Consider the following 21,867-nt stretch of genomic DNA (forward strand, 5'->3'; position numbering starts at 1 on the left):
GCACTGAGAGGTTGAGGTTGTGCTTGTGTGGTGACTATAGACTCCTGAGATTCAGGGATATCATAGACTTAGGTCCCAAATAGCACCCTTATTCCCTTGTGCACTACTGGTCAAAAATTGGAGCCATGGAGTTCATTCTGGTCTTCAGAACACCGTGTGACCACGCTGTGATCTCAAATCTGTAGTGACATGCAAGCTGCCCACCCACCACAGTTTAATATTACCCTCTGTTTGTCTCTTGCCATTCAGTCTATCTTTATACCTCCCTATTCTTCCCTCACCACTGCTGAGACAGGTCTGGGAGAGGAAATGGCTGCATGATTGTGGTAAGAGAGTGGACTTCTTACTGTATGGCCTCAGTGTGTGTGTGTATGTATCATTCATAATTCCCCTGAATGTCCAGACAGTGTCAGGGTCCCTGCTCTGTGTTGTATCAGTGACTCTGTCCAGAATCAGAAAGGAGTACTCCATGTTCAAGAAGGCAAAAAAATAAACAAGTCTTCTTGTACAAAAACACATTTTAATTCAATAATGCAAAATTTCTGAAAAAACAACATTTTTTTGTTCTCATTGTTTTAGTCACTATTGCATCTCAACCATATTATCCACAGCATAAAAGCAGTTTGTTTCTAAATTTACACTGATCATTCACAGATAGCATTTCTGAAAAGTCATATTTTTACTTCTCTCTTACCCAGTCTGTCTCACACACACAAGCGCATCCCCACCCCAATTCAAGGCCAGACACACACACACACACACATACAACTAACCTTGTTGGGGGGTACAATTGATTCCCATTCAAAATCATATTTTCCTTAACACTAAACCCCATAGAAATATACTTTTTCCTTGTAGAGACAAACTAAAGTGTCCACAGTTAAATTTTTGTTTATTTACCATTCTTGTGGAGACTTATCGTTTACTTACCATTCTTGTGGAGACTTTTTGTTTATTTACCATTCTTGTGGAGACTTCTAGTCCCCACAAGTATAGTTAGACAGACAGACACTGCAGTAGTTTCACACAGACCCTTCTGTGCATTAACATTTGCTTCTGTGGAGTATAACAAGGTTGACTGAGGGTCTGGGGTCAGGTTAGATTCAGATGTTGTGGTGAACCGTGTCCAATCTATTGTATGTTTGAGTTGACCAGAATGCACTGGAGGTGATGATGGTGCTGATGCAGCCTCTAGTCTCCGTATAGGGAGGGGTGGGTCTTACAGGTGCAACTGGGACCACCAAGGTACTAGTAACAGGGTTGCTTGTACAGTACATTTTCACACACACACACTATAACATTCAGCAAACCCTGTTTCGACCTGCCTTCGACCGACCTTTGTTTAGGTGTCGTCTTCAAAAACGTTCACAAACAAAAACACGCTCTTGGAATTGTATTACATTGCTTTCTGACATTACACACTCCTTTCTCACTGACTGAATGAACATCATTGATTTTTTTTCTGTTGACTAGTTGAGTTAAAGAGTCTGTGTTTCTCTGCGATAAAGAGTCTTCAGTTTTCTCTGTACACTGGTGGCAGGTGGATTCCCTAACAGGGTCTCCAACAACATGAATGCTGGGATAGCAGAATGTCACACTACTGTGTGATATGTAAAGGACCATTTCCTGTGAGGTCACTTCCTCTTTAATGGTGCGTTGTTGACTGATGGCTGGGTGTAGCTGAGGCAACACACTGGATGTGTCACGATGTGTGTGAAAGTCAGGACCTCCAATCACATTTCCCTAGCTGTCTTAACCTGATGAGAGAACTACATGGCGAGGTTCTCTTCTGCACTGTTGAACCAATCTAGTAAATGTGAAGGTGGAGTTAAGATGGAGTATCGTCTTGTTAATGTCCAAAAGCTCTTTTTCAGTTTCCCCTGAAAAACAGATGCAATCGTATTCCTCCGACGCCGCAGATGGTGCTCCTGTCTCCTTAGGCCTGCTTTTTGATTGGAGAAATGTCTATTGTATGTTAGAGAGCAGAGAAGATTGCTTTCTGATTATATTATAATAGCGCTGATTATTGATAAGGCAAAAACAAGAGTCTGTCCATTCAGTTTGTTGTCCTTAAAGAATTTTTGAATTATCTGATGAAGAGGAGTCATCTTCATCCTCTTTGGCCCTTATGCCACCTGAGTCAATCTGACCCTGCCTCGCTCCATTCGCCAACTGAGTCCACTGTGTTCTATCTCCGCCCTCTTTCCCTCAACTGCCCAATCAGATGCTGCCGTATCTCCTCTCAACCAATAAAGAGATTGGTTTAGGATTTAGGTTTTGTTGTTTTGAGTGACGGGCACTTGAACACCTTTCTGTCCAGTTGCTATGGACACAAGAAATGGCAGTGTAGCCAAGAGTCAAAAACACTTTTTGAAAAATGTACTGTACAAAGTGCATAAACCGTTTCATGCACGCTATTACGGTACATGTAAGTCAGACATAAAGAACTGAAACTCACCCAATCTGTACTTCTCTCTGGCCTCGGCCCTCTCCTTGGCATCAAAGTACCAGACAGTGATGGCATAGCTGTAACACACGATGATCTGATCAGACTGACAACAGAGATTCTCACAAGCAAGTACAGACTAATTCAACACAGTATAGTACAGCATAGGAGAAGGTTAAGTCTGAGCTGGTTTTGGTCCGTGGAGGGTTAAGTCTGAGCTGGTTTTGGTCCGTGGAGGGTTAAGTCAGGGTCATTGCCTCTCCTGTGTGGCTTCTCAGTGGGGTTGTGTTGTTTATTCCTGTCTCTCTCCCTCAAGCACGAGAGCTGCAACTGAACCAACCGCCCTCCCTCTCTCCCTCCACCCCTGACCCCAATCCCAGTCAGGAAATACGTTCTTCCTGTCCTGAGCCCCACCTCACCCCCCAGCTGTCAGACATAGAGGAGAGGACTAACTAATGAACTAGAATCAGGCCAATCACGTGTCAACTTTTTGTGGCGTACTTCTGACTACTGCGTTCCAGCATGTATATGAAAAAAATAATCTGCATGATCACAACATCATGAATAGGCTCTGGCTGAGTTCATACTTCTCTCAACAGTGGATCATCAGCATGAGAGTGGATCTATAATATGTTAAAGCGATACGTCGGGATTTTGGCAATGAAGCCCTTTATCTACTTCCCCAGAGTCAGATGAACTCCCGGATACCATTTTGATGTTGTCTTGCGTGCAGTTTGAAGGAATTTGCTAATGAGTGTTAGCGCATGCTAGTAGATACCATAGACTTCCAGTCACTGCACTAACACTAGTTATCATTGACTCGCGAAACTACCTCTAACGTCCTTCATGCCGGATGCAGAGACATACAAATGGTATCCATGAATTCATCTGACTCAGAAGTATCCCTTTAACAGAGCAGGTAAAAGCATCCCCAACACCATTAAGAGCCTTTAGTGAACAGATACTGCACTGTGTGTGAAGGCAAAAAAGTGGGTTAGAGGTTGTAACGGCTCGGCAGAGAGGAAGTGTGGTGGGGGTGGGGGGTGGGAGGTTGAGTGGATGTGGTTATGGTCAAACGATGTGGCACACTTTCAGGGAACTGAAAGCAGTGGGAGTCATCCAAAAACCCTCTCTGGGAATGACTTTGTGTGCCTTAGTACATAGTAAATCTCTGTTTGAGTATACAATACCTATGGGACATTTGTGAGTGTGAGAGAGATGGGATACATTGCGTCTCAGCGAGCATGCAATGGCTTTGAAAGTGTACATTCTGTGTCACCTCTCTGACCCTAGTGCGAGTCCATGTCAGCATGCATTTGTGTGTGTGCGCGCGCTCGGGGAGGGGCCATACGGGTACGCCTGGTGCCCAAATAGATGACGTATGTCACGCAGCTGAGAGTTGAGTAGATTTGGTTCAGTCAGTTATCCTGGTGAGTCCTTCCCAGCTAGCTAGGTTATGCTGGCAACAAAAGCAGCACTGTGCTAGTTGAAACAGGTAAAAGAAAGATGTTTATTTAGATATGTGAGGGAGAAATAACTTTGTAGTACTGGTCCTCATCTGGATGTCACCGTGACATGCCAATTAGCTAACGCGACGACAAGCGGGTGCAACGGTATTGTATCGAGGTGCTACGTTGTTGCTTCCCCCGGGGCAGCCGTATCACATGTCGCTGGCGAGGGGTTAATGACGCCAATTTGTTCCATCCCACTTTATTTTGAGAAGGATAGCAGCCTACACAAGAAACAAATACACAATACTGCATGTGGTAGTAACCACCTTGGTTGTCAACATGATACAGTCTAATGTTACTGCTCAACGGGGAGAGTTCCAATTTGTAAGTCGCTCTGGATAAGAGCGTCTGCTAAATGTCTTAAATGTAAATGTAAATGTTTGTGCTGCATGCCGGCAACACAACAACACCAAGGGGCCCTCTTGGCGAGCAGGGGAAGTATCTAGATAGTGTAGCTAGTATCAGGCCAGGATGACAGCTAAAGCATGGTTTTCACCAAAAAAATTACAACTACGGCATTATAGTAAAAAACAAACAAAATAAATACTCATTTAAAAACTTAATGATTCTGAACACTCTCCCAAGTCCCAAATTCGGCAGACAAGTTTCAAATTCTCACTGAACCTTCTAGCCACAAGCATAAATTAGCTAGCTGGGAAGACTCTCAGCTGCGCGACATACAATCATCAATTTGTGCACCAAGCGTGTCCGTATAGCCTTTCCCGTGTGTGTGTGGTCACTCACCGTGTAGCGTAGGCCGGCTTAACCTCGTGTGGGTTCCTGCGGTCGGACCAGAAGATGAGCAGACGGTCAAACAGCGGTTCTATGTTGGCCACCACACTCTTCCCCTCTGGATAGATCTGCAGCAAACCTCCTTGAACCTGACCACACACACACAAATAGGTGTCATGTTAGATGCACAGTGCCTTATCCATAGCCTTGAGGTTAGAGAGGCAGGTGAGTAGCCAGAGAGTTGCCGGTTCGAAACCCATGGCAGCCGGGGAAGATCTGGTGGGACTGTAAAATACGGTAGATTAGATATGAGACTCAATGTTCCATTGTACCTTGACATCCCAGTTCTTGTTGAGATAGTAAATGCAGGTGATGCAGCGGCCGTCACCGTTAGGGTTGTCCACGTGACGGATGTACCCTGTGCCGTTACCTGGGTAACAGGCCACCATAGCCTGAGGAGAGAAGACGGGGATGTTAGTCGGTTACAGTAAGAACACACACCTCGGGCCTCCCGAGTAGCGCAGCGGTCAAAGGCACTACATCGCAGTGCAGGACCTGGGTTCATTCCCGGGCTGTGCCACAACTGGCCGTGGCCAGGAGTCCCACAGGACGTTAACATTTCCCCACCGCCCACTTCGCTTCCCTTTATTGAACGGGGCTTGGAGTTTCATCGCCCCCAACCAATGCGTTCAAAGGATCACTCCCTTTTGACACTGAAAAGCCCTATACAGATTGACCATGGAATGCATGCTACCAGCAGGATGCACAGCCAACAACTATGGTTTGCATGCCCTGCCGAAGGACCCTATATCATGCAGAAAAGGTGGAAGTTTGTTGGTCCCCAGTGATGGTGAGTATACTGGTAGCTAGACAATGGGTTATGTATCTGGTTGTGTATATATTGATAATCATTATCACCATTATCGCTAGCATAGCTTGCTAGCTAGCTAAAGTTAGCCTACCTAATACAATTCAGATTTGGCTTGGAAACACGATAACGTCATGATTGCGATCATCATGATTGTGATGTTGCCAGATTGACTTTAGATGCTAAATACTGTAACTTTAGCCAGCTTAACTAAGATTGATGGGACCGCCGTATTTTAACATGCTAATGTTAACATTGCTAGCTAGCTATTTTTGACAAACAGTAATGGCAACATTGCCAACTCTCTAAAGTAAATCTGACAACATCTTATGGCAAAATGGTTTCCTACCAATTATTTGCCTACTTTAGTAAAGCCATCATATTTCCATGCCACTCTAAGTTAGTGTAATTTAGACTACAGTCACATTAGCCTCTGATGTGCAACCAATGTCTAGGGCACAAATTAATATTGGATGCAGCTATGGTGGTATTAACTAGCTAACTCATGCATGACTACAATAGTGTACTAACTAGCAGCAACAAACTCAAACCAACCCAGGTCAATAGCAAAACATGTCACAGTTGGTTGCAGAGTGTAAGGGTGTCACCGGCCTGAATCTGATCCAATTTGGAGTCAGTCAGTCTACATTTGTAAAGCATAGAATTTGCTTCCAAACAAGATTACGTTCTTCCTCGAGCTATGTTTATATTTGAGGTATGATGATAGTTGTTGACCATGTTTTTTCTGATAGACAAAGTGCACAGTTGGGGGCCAGACTGATCTCCTGGTCATGAATGGATTCCGGGACCTATCAGAAGGAGCAAAGTTGGATTTCATTACATGTCCAGCAACGTGATTGCAATGGTTTAACAACCTCCAAAAATAATTTTATTCACTGTTCACTTGCTATTTTTAAAGCTTGTCGGGCAAGACCTCCGAATGAAAGTGTGTAATGCGACACAAGTACCCTTGCCAGTCTCCCTCGACTCCAATGAAAAGGACATGCCATCCTGAGGCATAACTGAATAGTGACTATGTGTGTATGTGTTTCACAGAAACATGTATGGAGCCAGCACATGGAAACTTGCAAGATGATGTGATGACGGGCTTGATACCGATGTCTCGGAATGATGTCTCGTCTTTTTTTTTTATTATTGAATTGAATCAGTCAATATGGGGAGGGAGAAACCCTATGTGTTCTACACCAGGATCAGGGAACTCCTGTTGTATACTGGGCACCACACAGCTTGCGCTCCTTTTTTATTTTTTTGCGCTGCTGGCAGGAAGGTGCGCTTGATTCAGAAGCCCTGGAAACCTCATGGTCAAATGGGGAAATGGTTCCAATCATTTTTCCACCATTCATTTTTCCCATAGGGGATTTTTTAGAAACACTGCAAATAAGGAGGCTGTGCTTCGTGTAGGCTTACCCTGTCGTGACGTTTTGATGACCGTGTAAATCTCTCTCGGACAAGGTGACTTTTATCAGTATATTTGGCTTTATTTACTCTCAGATTCGAAAATGCTAATTAGCATCAAAGTAGACGACATGCAAAACTACAAATCCCTGCAAGCTCCTGCACGTCATCTCTAGCTGACACCTTTGCTAACAGGTATTGGGTCCGTTTAAAACTTGCACAAGACAGTTCAAATAATTGTTAATTTAAAGAAATGTTGCCAATTTATTAATGACTACATTTAGCTAACATTAGATAGTTAATCCAGAGATTCTTACCTATGCCACAATCCAGCAGTCGTGTCCAAATCATCAGGCATTTGTAGTTCTTTATGCCACATGAGCAGCTAATTAGCTGGGGGGGGAGGTAATACTGCCGACTATATTGATAAGTCACCTTGTACGAGAGAGATTTACACGGTTATCAAATTGTCACGCCAGTGTAAGCCTACACAAAACACAGCCCTTCTATAATCACATGTGGAAAAACGATTGGAACCATTTCCCTATTTTGACCGCTAGGTTTTAAGGGTATTATGACTCATACTATGGTGTGTCTTGGTGGTGGCAAGGACCCACATCAAACCACACAGTGTTTGGCTTCAATCATGGCCGCCAGCATTTCTTGAGGAACAAGAGGGGGGAAAAAAGAGGCCAAATCAGCAGGTGCAGTTCCGCTTTAAGACGTGTTATAAAAACACAACCCAGACATTCCCTCCCTCCCCATGAGGCAACTGGAACACCCCGGCATTGGGAGGTAGGGTGGCAGGGAAACAGCCTGGCCTGGCCTTGGGAGCTGGGAAACTTCCATCCTCCTCACCAGGGACCAAGCACAGTTTACCCTATATATGGGTTCTGAGAGAGCACTGTGTGAGTTAAGCAAGGTGATAAAGAGAGTAAGGGCCTCCCTGTAACCAACATTAGAGCTTCCATTTAACCTGTAATTGTAGGACTACAAGGGTTAGGTTTTTGTTTGGCCTCTAACGTGGCGACGGATCTGTAATAAGGGTTTTGTGCCATGGCCCATTTTAAATCGTGTGAAGAGTGAAGCATGCACACTCAGTCTGCGCTGTGAAACTAGACGCTGTGCCTTTAAGCCATAATGGCCGGGTATGGCAGCCATGTCGCCACCCCCATTTCACTGAGCCTGTACCGTATCATCAGTGGGCCGAACCCTTTACCCACCAATCAGGTAAAAGGCTTTAGACGGTGAGCAGTAGGAGTGGTATGGCTCTGCTGTGTTTTCGGTTACTTTAACCCCTTCACTGGTGTTCGTAGGGATGATATTCCACTCCATAGGGCACCATATAGGTTACTGTACTCACTCAGAGTCCCATGGTTCTGTATGGAGACAGTCAGTGTCCCAATGATTTCTCTGTGTCTTAAACACGGTTGTGTAGGACCACTACAATTCTAACCCACATGCATACATTACGGGTCACACATTACTATAAACTCGGACTGTTCTAAGAACTTTATTATAGAGAAAGACATTATTATCGTCTTCACAAGACGGTACTCAAACTCTAACTAGCTGGTCCTGTTGAGGATTGGACAGTGAGCATGTAACTTCTCAGCTAATGTTTCAACATCACCTGTACTGTACTGGACTGGAGACAGTCCCTTGAGCATCAGTAGAGTAACAATGGCCTCTGGCTGGCATTTCCCCCTGCAAGGCAAGGCTGTGTTAGGCTGTGCTTCTCTAGGGATGTGTGTTTCTGAACGGGCTGGGAGTACACATTCCTTCGCTGCACGCAACTATGCGAAAAGCTAACACCACATATCACCAACACCGCATTTAACACAGGCTGTGTTAACACAGGCTGCCCAATTCTGAACTTAAAAAAAAAAAAGACCAATCAGATCAGCACTGAAAAAGATCTGATGTGATTGGTCAAAAGACTCATTAGTGGAAAAAAATATCAGAATTGGGCTGCCTGTGTAAACCTAGCCATATTAGCACGTCTAGATCCAATGCCACACATGGTGAACACACATGATGCATGACCTTGTTCAATACTAATCCTAATAATAATACTGTGTCACAAAGGCTCTGATCCAACACCTCTAGAATACCAAGGGGTGGTTTCCCAGACACAGATGAATCCTAATACTGAAAATAAATCTCAATTTTCCATTGAGCTTGTTTTTTAGTCCAAGACTAGTCTTAATCTGTGTCTGTGGAACTGCTCCCAAGTCAACCACTTGGCCGTCATTTTGCGGAGGAAGCAAATGAAGGTAAACTAAACAATGTAATTAAATGGAATGATAATGTAGGCTATACCAACTGAATGGAACTAACAGTAAATTGGCAGTTAGATATGTGCGGTTATTAGGCCTACTGACGGCCGATACTGATAGTGGGTAATATTTAACATGACAGAAATGGTCAACAGAGAAAGTCAGGGTAGCCTATAAATAAGATATTCGAGAGTGCCCATCCCTGAAAGTTAAAAGGCCATACAATTTAAATTCTGCATATTGGCACAGAATTTCAGTTTTCTGCCATACGACTGGTTTCACATTTGTCTCCGGTGATTACAAGTTAAAATACAAGTTAAAATATAACTAAAACAAGTGTCATTTATATTTACACTTCCCTTATCCAAATGGATTACTCATTTACCTAGCTCATATCAATAGCTCTTATAGTTGTACATTACAGTCCATGGAGAATGGTGCTATTTCTATCTGGGGAAAAAGTAGGTTTCCACTTGGAACTGGTAGGTTCGCTAGACGATATTCTTGGTTTCCTCGCTTGTAAAGGTTGTGTAATTATTAGGGAATTAAATCAAGGTCAGAAAACGGCGTATCTGTAGACAGATACCTCAGCCACACCGTCATTTAGTCCACCTCTACCCAAAACGAATAGCACGCTATTCTCATGCTTACATTCAAGGTCAGAATATACATAGAGAAGTGGATAAAAATGGAATTACAGTCCATTTACTCACACTTAACTCGAGTCGGAATCGGGCCCCTAGCCTTTGTATCTCTGCTGGGGAGGTTATTTGGGTCAGGTTTGGTGTGTGTGTGAGAGAGAGAGAGCAGGAATGTGAGAAAGAAAGCCATCAGGGTCCCGGTGACGGTGTGTTCTGTCAGGGCACGGACTTCATCACGATACAGATCAGGACCCTGGAGAGTACAGTACACCTCATCTCTTCACCGACCTTTTCTCCCTTTTTGTTTTACTCTGCCTCTCTTTTCTACACTCTTCCACTGTCGTCTCTCTCTGCCTCCCTTTGTTTTCTCTCTCTCACCCTATCTTCCCTTCTCTTTAAAAATTCTGTCATTATTTCTCCTTTTCTCTCTGTCTTTACCTTCCCTCTCCTCTGTCCCTCCATAGCTCCTTCTCCTTTCTCTCCTCCCCTCTCCCAGCCCATCAAAGAGTACAAGGGGGAAGAGTAAACACTGGTGAAGAGCGGAGGACTGACTTCCCCTTTCACTCCAGCTCGGCTCATTTAGACAAATATTGGCTCAGTTATCAGCAAGGAATGAGGAGCGAGCAGGGAGAGAAGACAGTATCATTCAGTGTCACTCCAGAACTGTCAAGCCCAGAAGCTTCAATACAGAGTGACGACAAAGTCCTTCATGTTCAAATCCACTGAATCCATTACAGTGCCAGTCAGCCGTCTGCATACCGTGGTGCAAAGCAGCTGTGTCAAATACACACCTCAATAATCATATCCGACATAGTGAACAGTCACGGGATACCAAGATGACACCCAAATACTCCCATCTGTAGCCAAACCATAATCTGGCTCAGTCTCATTATGGAAGAGTGATACAGGCCAAAGTACAAGTGTTCCCGTCTGACTGTGTGACTCTCTGGCCAGCCTGCCAGCCACCATCGTCTCGCCTCATTACCACGCGACGCTCACACGCTGTGTGTGTGTTCATTAACCTCTGACACCAGCCCCAACCCGCTGGTCTCTACCCACCAACAAGTCCCACACACACAGCCAGGACAGAGCTCCTCTGAAGTCCCTCCAGGAGTCAGTGTGTAGAGGACAGACATTACAGTAAACCCGATGTGATTTACTGTACTTGGGACTGTTGAACGTGGCTACGTAATTTAACTGATAACATTTTGGTGTATAAACACACAGGTCATGGGCTGTAAGTAAGACTTGATTAAAGGTTTGGCTTAGTGAACATAGTACAGTATAAATCGGTACAGTAGCTTTTTTAAGAACACTCAAAATACGGCTGGCTGCTCTAATGTAATGTATTGTGTTTTGACAGATGTGGGGTGTTCGTTCACGACAGGGTCAGGCTGCTTCTGGGAAATATGATGTCATCAGCACCATGGGTGGTGGTGTTGCATTGTGGGGAAGAATGGCCTTACTAAGGCATTTGCGTTGATCCCGACTCACTGTGGAAGAGCCTTTTATCTGGGATTGAGATGGAAATCACAGTCTCAATTCACTCTGCTCTGTTGCTAAGCAATCAGTGTGAGGGCACAGAGAAATGCTGGTGAACATTTACATGTTGTCAAGCACTTCCAGCGGGCTTCCAGAATGTTTTAGTCGCTAATAGTCGCATCCTCTAACCTCGCATCGCCTAACTTCACTCATTACCCTCGGAAAAAAATGTCAACGGAAACAAATGGGAAAAACACTATAGTGGTAGATATACAGCCAATAGATGTGTGATTGCTTTGGGGTAGATATACAGCCAATAGATGTTTGATGCTTTGGGGTAGATATAAAGCCAATAGATGTGTGATTGCTTAGCGGTAGATATACAGCCAATAGATGATTGATGCTTTGCGGTAGATATACAGCCAATAGATGTGTGATTGCTTAGTGGTAGATATACAGCCAATAGATGTGTGATTGCTTAGTGGTAGATATACAGCCAATAGATGTGTGATTGCTTAGGGGTAGATATACAGCCAATAGATGTTTGATGCTTTGGGGTAGATATACAGCCAATAGATGATTGATGCTTTGGGGTAGATATACAGCCAATAGATGTGTGATTGCTTAGTGGTAGATATACAGCCAATAGATGTGTGATTGCTTAGTGGTAGATATACAGCCAACAGATGTGTGATTGCTTAGTGGTAGATATACAGCCAATAGATGTGTGATTGCTTAGTGGTAGATATACAGCCAATAGATGTTTGATGCTTAGTGGTAGATATACAGCCAACAGATGTTTGATGCTTGCACTGACCATGGTGTTGAAGATTGCAGCCCACTGCATGTATGCATGTAGTATTTTATAAGTGCACATTTTTTGGGCCTGAGAGCACATGCAACTGTTGCATACTTAAATCACAATTAACATGTACCGTGCCACAGCACAGCCCTAGCCTGGAGGATATGCACACGCGTGTACAAACACACAAAGTTCTTGTACACCAGCGTTCATATAGACATGACACAGTCCAAACCAGCGCTAGTAGAGATCTAAGCCGGTAGTCAACCAGAACTGTGAGAGTCAGTCAAACCGGCATATGAATGTCACAAACACCGTGACCATACAACGGCATCCCAGTCGCTCTCCTCTCCTGTTCCTCCCAGCCCCTGATCTCATTCAAACGGCATGACCCGACGTGTCGCGATCTGATCAGCCTTCTTCAATCTCTGTTCAAATCTCTCAGCGCCTCCGTGCCAATCTAATGGGCACCACTGGCACCAGCATTAATCCCCTAATAGTGTTGCCTCCTGTCTCTGCCCGCATGCCTGCCTGCCAAGATGAAGGCCAGAGAGAGAGAGAGAGAGAGAACAGGCTGTTCCTGAAGAGAAGTCAAATAAAAAGGGCCGAGCACGCTGTCATAGCATACTGCCAGCAGATAAGGGGCATGGAGGACAGAGGCAGGAGAGAGATAAGGCTGAACAAATACAGGGCCTGACCCTGATGAGACAGACACACAGACAGACAGACGAGAGAGGGGAGAGCATCAGGGTCGTGCTAGGCTAACTAACCAGCACTGGGATAGGTAGGTGTATACTGGGCTGGGGATTTGCCAGGCTGAGCTTAGCTGAAGTGGGCCTGTGTGGGTTTTACTGGACTGGGCTGATGTGAGCTGTTCTATGCTGTGATGGCAAATTCAGGTGCCGATCAGACAGTGACAAATGTGTTGGACTGAGGTGAACTCTGTGTGCTCAGCTGGCCTGTGTATTTCTGGATGAGTCAGTAAGGTTGAGCTAAGGACAGACGGCGCCTGTCCGGGGATCGATACAGGTACATTGAGTTCTAAGGCTCTCTGTGGACCTGCAGTAAGTCTCGGGCCTGACGAACCAGCTGAGCTGACACTGACATAAGTTGATGAAGTAATGCGCCATGCCCGTCTGTGAATTATTGGAAGCAAATAGGAAAAATAGGAGTGTATTATTACAGGTTTATTTCTAGTGAAATAAACTTTATTGGATATTCAACCATTAAATCCCATTCTATTTCTATCTTCCTCTTCACCTCTCTAATCGTATATATCAATCATCTCACAGTTTCCATACTGAAATCAACTGGTCATTTTCCCTCCGCTGAGGCTGGGTGTGTACTTGTTAATGAGGTCGGGTATCTAGCAGAAAAAGCTGATCAGCCTTGATGAGTCATGCCTGGTGATGGACCCCATCTTGCTTGAGTCACACTAACCACAGGGCTGATGGTGTGTCTCTGTCTCTCTGTGTGTGTGTGTGTGTGTGTGTGCGCTCCTCCATTTCCAGTAACCTGACAAAGCGGTCATTTATACTATGTACACTCTTTTCTCCCCTGCTCTGTAAATCAGAACGTCACACTACCCACCAGTGTGACTCTTTATGCAAACGCAACCAACCCAGGCTACTGTCAGCATAATCTAAGACCACACACACGCAAACAAAACACAACGTAAACACACAGGCAGTCACACACTAGAACACACGCACACCGAGACACAAACAGTGACACGCTGAATTTCAAACCCAAAATGGACTGCACTTGGGAAGTGCTCTCTGTGTGTGAGAATCGCTTGAAAGGTGAGTGGGCATGTGTTCATACAGTAAGTAGAGAATGTGTGACTGTTTGGCATAGGACACCGAAACGCAGTCCGGACTGCTCTCAGAGTCAGTATGAGTCATCAACCCTGCTGTAAAAAAGCTCCAAAACAAGCTGAGATCACAAGAACCATGCTCTTCCAGAGCCTACTCTCCCAGGACAAACAACAAGCACTAAAATCCCCTAGGAGGTCACCCAATGCTCATCTTTAAAACGGTTTTGCATTTGAGTGCAAATGGTTACATGATCCTTCGGCCTTCTGTAAACTGAAAGGGTAAGGATAGGAAGTGAGAAGAGCAGTGTGATCCTCTCAGTACCTTAAAGCCTATGTAAAGATCTCGTCATTTGTTTTGACATGTCTCTTGTCTTAGCAGCTAGCTTGGTACTGGATCGTGAGTGCGCTAGGCTAAATGCTAGTTGCTAGCATCTCCCTGGCTGTTCCTGTGTGCAGCAGCGCGGCAGTCTCTCTGGGAGGGGCATCTGAGGGCACACTGCACTAGACACTGATGATATGGCTGGCGCTGCTGCATCGGGCCCTGTCTGTCCCTCTGAACCACCTCTCATCTCACTCCTTCGAAATAACATCCATCTCTCCCTACCGATGATATCTTCTTCTTCCTTCTCTCGTCCACTCTTCTCTTCATCTACTACTCGCTCTCTCTACCCATCTCTCGCTCTACCACTCTTTCTCTGCACCTTTTCTTGTGATATATTGTCGCTGCTGCGTTGTGCTTGGATGGAGCTAGAGCTGGTGCGTGTTTGCTGAGCGTGCATTGGGTTGAGCTCAAGCTGGTGCTATGGTGGCATTATTCTGGGCACACACACACACACACACACACTGCAGTGCTACGCTCTGTATGGCCCTGTTACCAAGGAAACGGAGGGGAAATAGTTTGGCAGAGAAGCTAGAGGGGCTGATAAGACGCAGGAGAAAGGGAGTGGGAAAGAGGACCGAAAGAAAGAAGTGGGGGGGGGGGGAAGAGGGAACAACGAGAAAGAAGGACAAGAGGAAAGAATAGACACATAACATTAGAGAGAAACAATGGTGGGGGACAGTACTTACTGAGCCATATAGACAGTAGGCTAATACAGATCGGAGCTACGTACAGATCGACATAGGAAAACGAAAGCAAGTTTCAGGTTGTGGGTAAATGTATATAGCTTTTGTTGTGATTCTGTTGCAATTTAAAAACCAATAAATAAAAAGTATTAAAAAGCTACAATATGTCACTTTTGGGAGACCTGACTAAATTCACATAGAAAAGTGCATTATAGATCTGTAATTCTCATTGAAAGGAAGTCCAAGAAGCGGTAGATCTGTTCTATGTGCACTATTTCTATTCTTCCCTTTCTTAAGTTTTGTTTTTGCGTCTTTTACGTTTTACTTCAAACAGCTGAAAATACAATATTTTTGGTTATTGAAAATATATTTCACAGCAGTTTAGATGGTACAATGATATTCTACACTATATATTGCTTGTTTTGTCACAAACTGAAATTAGGAAACTATTAGAAATTCTGCGACCAGGAAATGGCATATTGCACCTTAAAAAAAAGAAGAAACATTAAAGAGCAGAGAATTGCTGGCGCAATGACCTTGTAAATTAGCCAAACTCCTCCCTTCCTTTCTGTTATTCTAATCTTTGCCTCGCCCACTTCCACCCCCTCAATTCATACCTTGATCTATGACTCATTGCTACTGTTCTATCCACTTCCACCACACTACATAACACACAGCAAGGACATTCTTTCTGTTCAAGATGGCACAGTATGCCATGGCAAGAGTAGGGGAGTTGTGATGGAACATATGAGCAGGGACATTGGCTTGTGGCTCAACTAACCCATTTAGCATCAGCTGCCAGCCTGCCACACTCATGGACCAGAGCAAGCATAACCTTTGACCTGGAAGAAGAATAGTCAGTTCCATGACAGAGGAGCAAAGGGCTGATGACTGGGAGAGTGACGTCCCTGTTCAAACACATGGTGTCTGGGTATTCCAGAAAGTATGTCACTGTGGGGGCAAGGTGTATCTCTACTACTCCGACGGGGTCGCCGCGCAGCTACGGTTTGATAATGTAGTGTACACAGACGCACGCACGCACACACACACTGCACCCCACGAGAGGTGAAGAGCCCATATTCTGACAGCTCTGACCCACTGAACACTGGTACTGCTGCTACCCCTCACATCTCTACTGCACACACACTGTTAACCCTGGAACTGGTGCCCCACTCGCACGCGAGGCTAAATCCACAAGTACTGCAGTACCACTATGACTACCACTATTACTACCCTACCTTACAGTTACTACTACTTCTAAAGCCACAACTATTACTACCACCCTACACTACAGTTACTACTACCCTACCTTACAGTTACTACTACTTCTAAAGCTACAACTATTACTACCACCCTACACTACAGTTACTACTACCCTACCTTACAGTTACTACTGCTAAAGCTACAACTATTACTACCACCCTACACTACAGTTACTACTACCCTACCTTACAGTTACAACTACTTCTAAAGCTACAACTATTACTACCACCCTACACTACAGTTACTACTACCCTACCTTACAGTTACTACTACTTCTAAAGCTACAACTATTACTACCACCCTACACTACAGTTACTACTACCCTACCTTACAGTTACTACTACTTCTAAAGCTACAACTATTACTACCACCCTACACTACAGTTACTATTACCCTACCTTACAGTTACTACTACTTCTAAAGCTACAACTATTACTACCACCACTACAACTGGGCAATTCCACTATAATGGAAATACGTTAATTTTTTTTTTACTTTAAAATGTATGCCAAAAAAACAACAACATTGATTTCAAAGCACAACGACTGCTTTGAACAATTCACTCAAATAAATAAAAACACATTTACTGGAAAAACTGTGCCGATGCAAAGCTTGATAAAATCTCAGTTTTGTTTCGGTTACCAAACTTTGTATCTGCACAGTTCTTCACATAATATGTTTTTGTTAAACTTTGTGTGAAATTGTTCAAAGTAGTCCTTGTGCATAGAGTTCTATGGTTTGTTAAAGTGAAAAAATGTGAGTCTCAGTGTAATACCCTACCACGGAATTACAACTACTACCACTAGTGAGGCTACAACTACCTCAACTATTACACATAGTACCCTACATTATAGCTACTACTACTAATTCTATTAAGGCTACAACTACCACAACTATTACTGCTATGCCCTCTACCACTTCTATCACAACTTCTATCCCCACCATCACTATAAATATTGAAATGAAATATTTCACTTCAAGCTCTTTGAGTAAATGTGGCGTAACAACGTCTAGACAATCCTTCAATGACTAACGCCACTGATAAGAGGCAGACCCTGGGGTCAAGGTTCAGTCGTGAACAACTGAGATAATATGTTAATATAACACAGTCACTAGGTAGCAGATTATATCAAAGTGACTTACAGTGAACACAATAGGGTTATATTCAGTATAATGTACTGCGGCTTGTACAGGACTCAAACCATGCTCTAGTCTAGTTGAACCAAGGACTAGGTCTGAACCCTGCTTTGGGAGAGGGCTGAGTGGGCTGAGAAACTGGGTCAGGGTGGGATGGAAACCTGGGAGAATGCAGTGAGACTGGGTGACAGACGTAGGACCGTGACATAATACGCAAAGATAGACATAGGACCTGGCTCAAATATCCAGACCTGCGTCACTGGGCAAGCTCACTGACAGCTTACAGTACTGTAGCCAACTACTACGCCTTGGTAATCGAATGGAAGTCAGTCTATTCAGGAAGTCAACTGAAATTCCTATTAAATAAATGAACAGGGCTTTTCAGGGAATTCTTAATAAACTGAAAAGGAGAAACTATTCATTTAAACAATATATGTACACACACATTTTTTTTTGCTTCCTGAATTGAGTGACTTCAATTTGAATTGAACACAAACCTTTCAGTCATATCTGGCCATTGTCTAAGCTTGTAATATTAATGTTTTCTGCTATGCGGAGGACGGTTAAAAAGAACCATTCTTTCATAATCTCAAACACACAAAGACAAAAACGATCCAAACAAGCGCATACGTACATAGCCATACAGAAGTAGCCTACAACAGGCTAGGCAAGCAAACAATCAAACATACACAGCCATCCAAACAGACACTAACCAATCAAACACACGCACCCTTACCAAACCAGCCACAAGAATGCATTGTTTGCGTATGGGTGAGAGATTGAAAGAGCGGTCTTCAAAGCTAGTGAAACACCGATCTCAGACCAGATAGCTCCCATAAGGTTGACTTGCTGCCAGTGGTATGAGAACATTGGCATAAACAGTGGCATGACAATAGGGGCATACACTGGCATGGGAGAGGTCGGGGGCATATAGGACAGCTATGGCCCCACTTACCTGAGGGTGTGGCCCTATCACATTGAATGAGACAGGGAGGGAGAACAGACAGGATTACATACCCACCCTTTGTCAGTGATATGATAGTGCCAGTTCAGGATCACAGTAGATGATGTCATCAAAATGGGACACCGCACCCCCCTATCTATGGCGTAGAATTATATAAAACGTTGACATTGGTACTAATCCTTTCTATTTCAGTCTCTCCTCCTTCTCACCCCTCATCCTCCTCAGCATGATATAGCCATTGATGACACTGAGTCCCCAGCTCACCCTGTTCCCTTCCACAATTCTCTATAATCCCTCTTCCCCAGCTTCTCATCCCACATCTCCCCTCATCTTGGTGCTCCAATTGATGACGGAGTCTCTTCCCGTCCTCAAACCCACCGTCTCTACCTGCTACCCTGCCCCTCGGTCCTCCCCCACCCTTCCAGTTCTCTCACCTTGGTGCGTCCATTGATGACACAGTCCCCCAGCTGCCCGTTGGCAGCACTGTGCATCACGGCCTCGTCGATGTGTGCCATCAGCATGGCGATGCCCTCGCAACCCGGCTCGTGCCCCTCCACCCAGGCGATCTGGTCTCCACGGATATTCCGTGAGGGGATGCTCCTCTGGCTGACCAGCTGACCCCCCCGGAACTTCCCGCTGCGGTTCAGACTCTCCACCTCGCCCAGCACCGACTCACCCAGCCGTGGCCCCAGGAAACTGTCCTTCACACAGATACCATAGGAAGTCAGGCAGGGCACGATGTACTGCTGGGCGATACTCTCCGCCGACCAGCCCACCCCGGCCGGTAACGGTAGAGACTGGATGCTGTTGGCCTCCACCGGGGACATCTGGCCTTGAACAACCCCGGGGCCCAGCAGCATCACCTTGTGTACATTGTGGTGCAGCTTGTTGTTGTGAGGGTCAGGCAAAGAGGGGTGAGGGGTGGCGCAGTGGTTGAGGTTGCTATGGTTATTGTTGATGCTGCTGTCGCCGTTGGCAGCAAGAGGGAGGACAGCCTTGCCGGGTTTGGAGGGCTCCGCTTTGTGAACTTCGCTCTCCGACACTCGTCTCCTTTTGCAGTCCGGGGTTATCGACTCACCTGGTCCATAGGCCATCATACCTAGAGTACCTAAACCTGAACCCACTGATAAGGCACAACCTTTGGGCGTCTCAGAACCCATGTCCCGGTTCTCCTCACCTCTCCGCTTCCGATGGTGCAGCTGTTTGACCTGCGGGTCACCATTGGGCCTCTTCACCAGAAGAATGCATTTCTCATGTTGTGTTCTGTCCCCATTCTCCACGAGGCGTGCTCTGCTGCCTAGGGGTTGCGCAAGGCCATTGGGTGTCTCCCCCACCCCTTTCACTTGCGGAGGGTAGCCGTTGGGACCACTGTGGCTGCCCTCAATGGTTGCGAACTGAGACACAATCCCACCGTTATAGAACGGCAGCCCAGTATTCGTCTGTTTCTTTAAAACCGTGATGCTGGAAGTGCTTGTTTTTGAAGCCAGACCAGACAGTAATTCCGCGGCCGTGGCGCTCCCAACCGGCGCTATGCCCTGGCAGTAGCCGTTTAGTCCATTGAGTCCCATGTTGGTTTGGAAAGGTTGAAACTCGGCAGCTCCAAATATGTGCTCACCGTTTCTCACTCTCTCGCCGGAGGCTGTAAAACTGTTGTGTCCGTGGGAAGAGCTTGGATTTAAAAGGTCCGTGTGTTCCAAGCTCTCCATTTCATCTCGTCTAGTGCTAGATGCGCACGTAGCCCACGTCCTCGCCTCATTTTTTACGGGAGCCACCGTGCGAGAGCGAGAGTGCAGCACAACTGCCTAGGCTGCGAGAGAGGAGCGGTGCCACAGTTGTGGGAAGTTTCATATTAAAAAGTCTCCTTGCCACCGTTTTTCTTTCATTCATGATTTTTCTTTAAATGGTTTCACATTTGTCTTCGATTGAAATGTTTTCTGGTATTCAGAAGCTTGAAACGTTTCTAAAACAAAATGATACAATAATTACTTGACTGCGATTACCGTTATAGCCTATAATAAGTAGGCTAATCGTATAGCCTCACATGCTTGGGACAAAATACTCAAGCTAAACATAAATCAGCCTAATCTTCCCACCAGGCCTAGACTATTCATATTCCATAAATTAAGAAACCTCCAAGGGACCCTACACTTTGTAGACAAATTGAACCGTGGTCCAAATATATTATGTAGCGTTGCCTACATTATCTTTAAATAGGTCTACATTGCTTTAAATATGTTTTATTATATTCTAATAATATATTATATTCCGACATGGGGCTATAGTGACTCGGGTAGTTAAATAGTAATCGATTTGTTACAGCAGTTCAATCCTAAAATATTTTTATGACAATACATCTCAGGCAATAACAACACATTAAAGTCATAATATTGATATCGGTTATAATAATTCCCCACTTCACGATGAGGGGGCAAACACACTGTCAAAGCAGCTAATCTGAAGAACGCATGCCACTCTACCTTATTATGCATGCACATTACTACAGTGTATAGCCTGCATGCATAGCCAATAATTTAAGACATATAGCCTACACGTGTTTGCATTCCTTCCAACATACAGATGGCCTATATTGGATTATTTTGGAGTGAGTTGAGCTACGATTCAGAAATCAATTCAACAACGTGCATGTAATAATAGTAGCCCGGGCAAAATATAGCCCTCTGTCTGTCAGCTGATTGTACACTTACCTATCAGTAACACAAAGCTTCCAGCAACGTAGCCTACGTGATCAGCTGAGGGTATGTCTGTTATTTCCGGGATTGTCTTGGTGATGTTCTAGACACATTTCTTTGTTTAACCTATAAATATCCATATATGTCCACCACCCGGTGTTACATTTGGAAACTGATGCTTGTCCTGGGGAGGGAACTACCGCTTCTGCCGCGGGAGAAACGGTAGGTCCCCCTCAATCAACAAAAAGTACGCTCCATTCCCCCGCCGATCCTCCGCTAGTAACTCCCTCTATCTCTCCTGCCTCGCTCTCCCTCTCCTGTCCACGAACTACCCTGTCAATTACACGTGCTCATGAACAAGTCATGTGACACCAATCACCAATCTGCTACAGAAACAAAATACATTCCACGCGTGTGTTTAGACTATTTATCTTCAATATGTTGAAGGTTCATAGAGTGTAATATTAGGATCTAAAATATAAGGGAAACAGTGGAGTGTATTCATGGATGACAATTAATAAACTCCAAATATTTGACCAATAAAAATGATAAAATAATGTCTCTTTCCTCTTTGTGTTTTCATAATTTAATATCAATTCCTGGTGGAATCATCTGAGTGAGGGAAACAGCGACCCCCTGTCTCAGTATGGGTAGCCCATGTACTGTACTGTATCTGATGCTCTCTGGAACAAACTAGTATGACATATGGCTGTAGCATTTGTTGATTGATTGATGCCAGCAAGCATTTGGCCTCC

The 21,867-nt window shown here is 44.7% G+C and overlaps 1 protein-coding gene across 1 annotated transcript; it reads right to left on the reverse strand.

Moving 5' to 3' along the window:
* Positions 1-500: 500 nt before the first annotated feature.
* Positions 501-21,419, reverse strand: LOC135546108 (uncharacterized). Its single transcript, XM_064974264.1, has 6 exons — positions 21,128-21,419; positions 18,857-20,382; positions 5,022-5,141; positions 4,702-4,838; positions 2,459-2,526; positions 501-2,323 (listed from the first exon to the last, which is right to left on the reverse strand). The coding sequence occupies exons 2-6, from the start codon at positions 20,126-20,128 to the stop codon at positions 2,271-2,273; spliced, it is 1,650 nt and encodes a 549-aa protein (XP_064830336.1). The 5' UTR covers positions 20,129-20,382; positions 21,128-21,419; the 3' UTR covers positions 501-2,270.
* Positions 21,420-21,867: the final 448 nt, after the last annotated feature.

Source organism: Oncorhynchus masou, chromosome 9 (assembly GCF_036934945.1).
Source record: "Oncorhynchus masou masou isolate Uvic2021 chromosome 9, UVic_Omas_1.1, whole genome shotgun sequence".
Classification (NCBI taxonomy): Eukaryota; Metazoa; Chordata; class Actinopteri; order Salmoniformes; family Salmonidae; genus Oncorhynchus; species Oncorhynchus masou.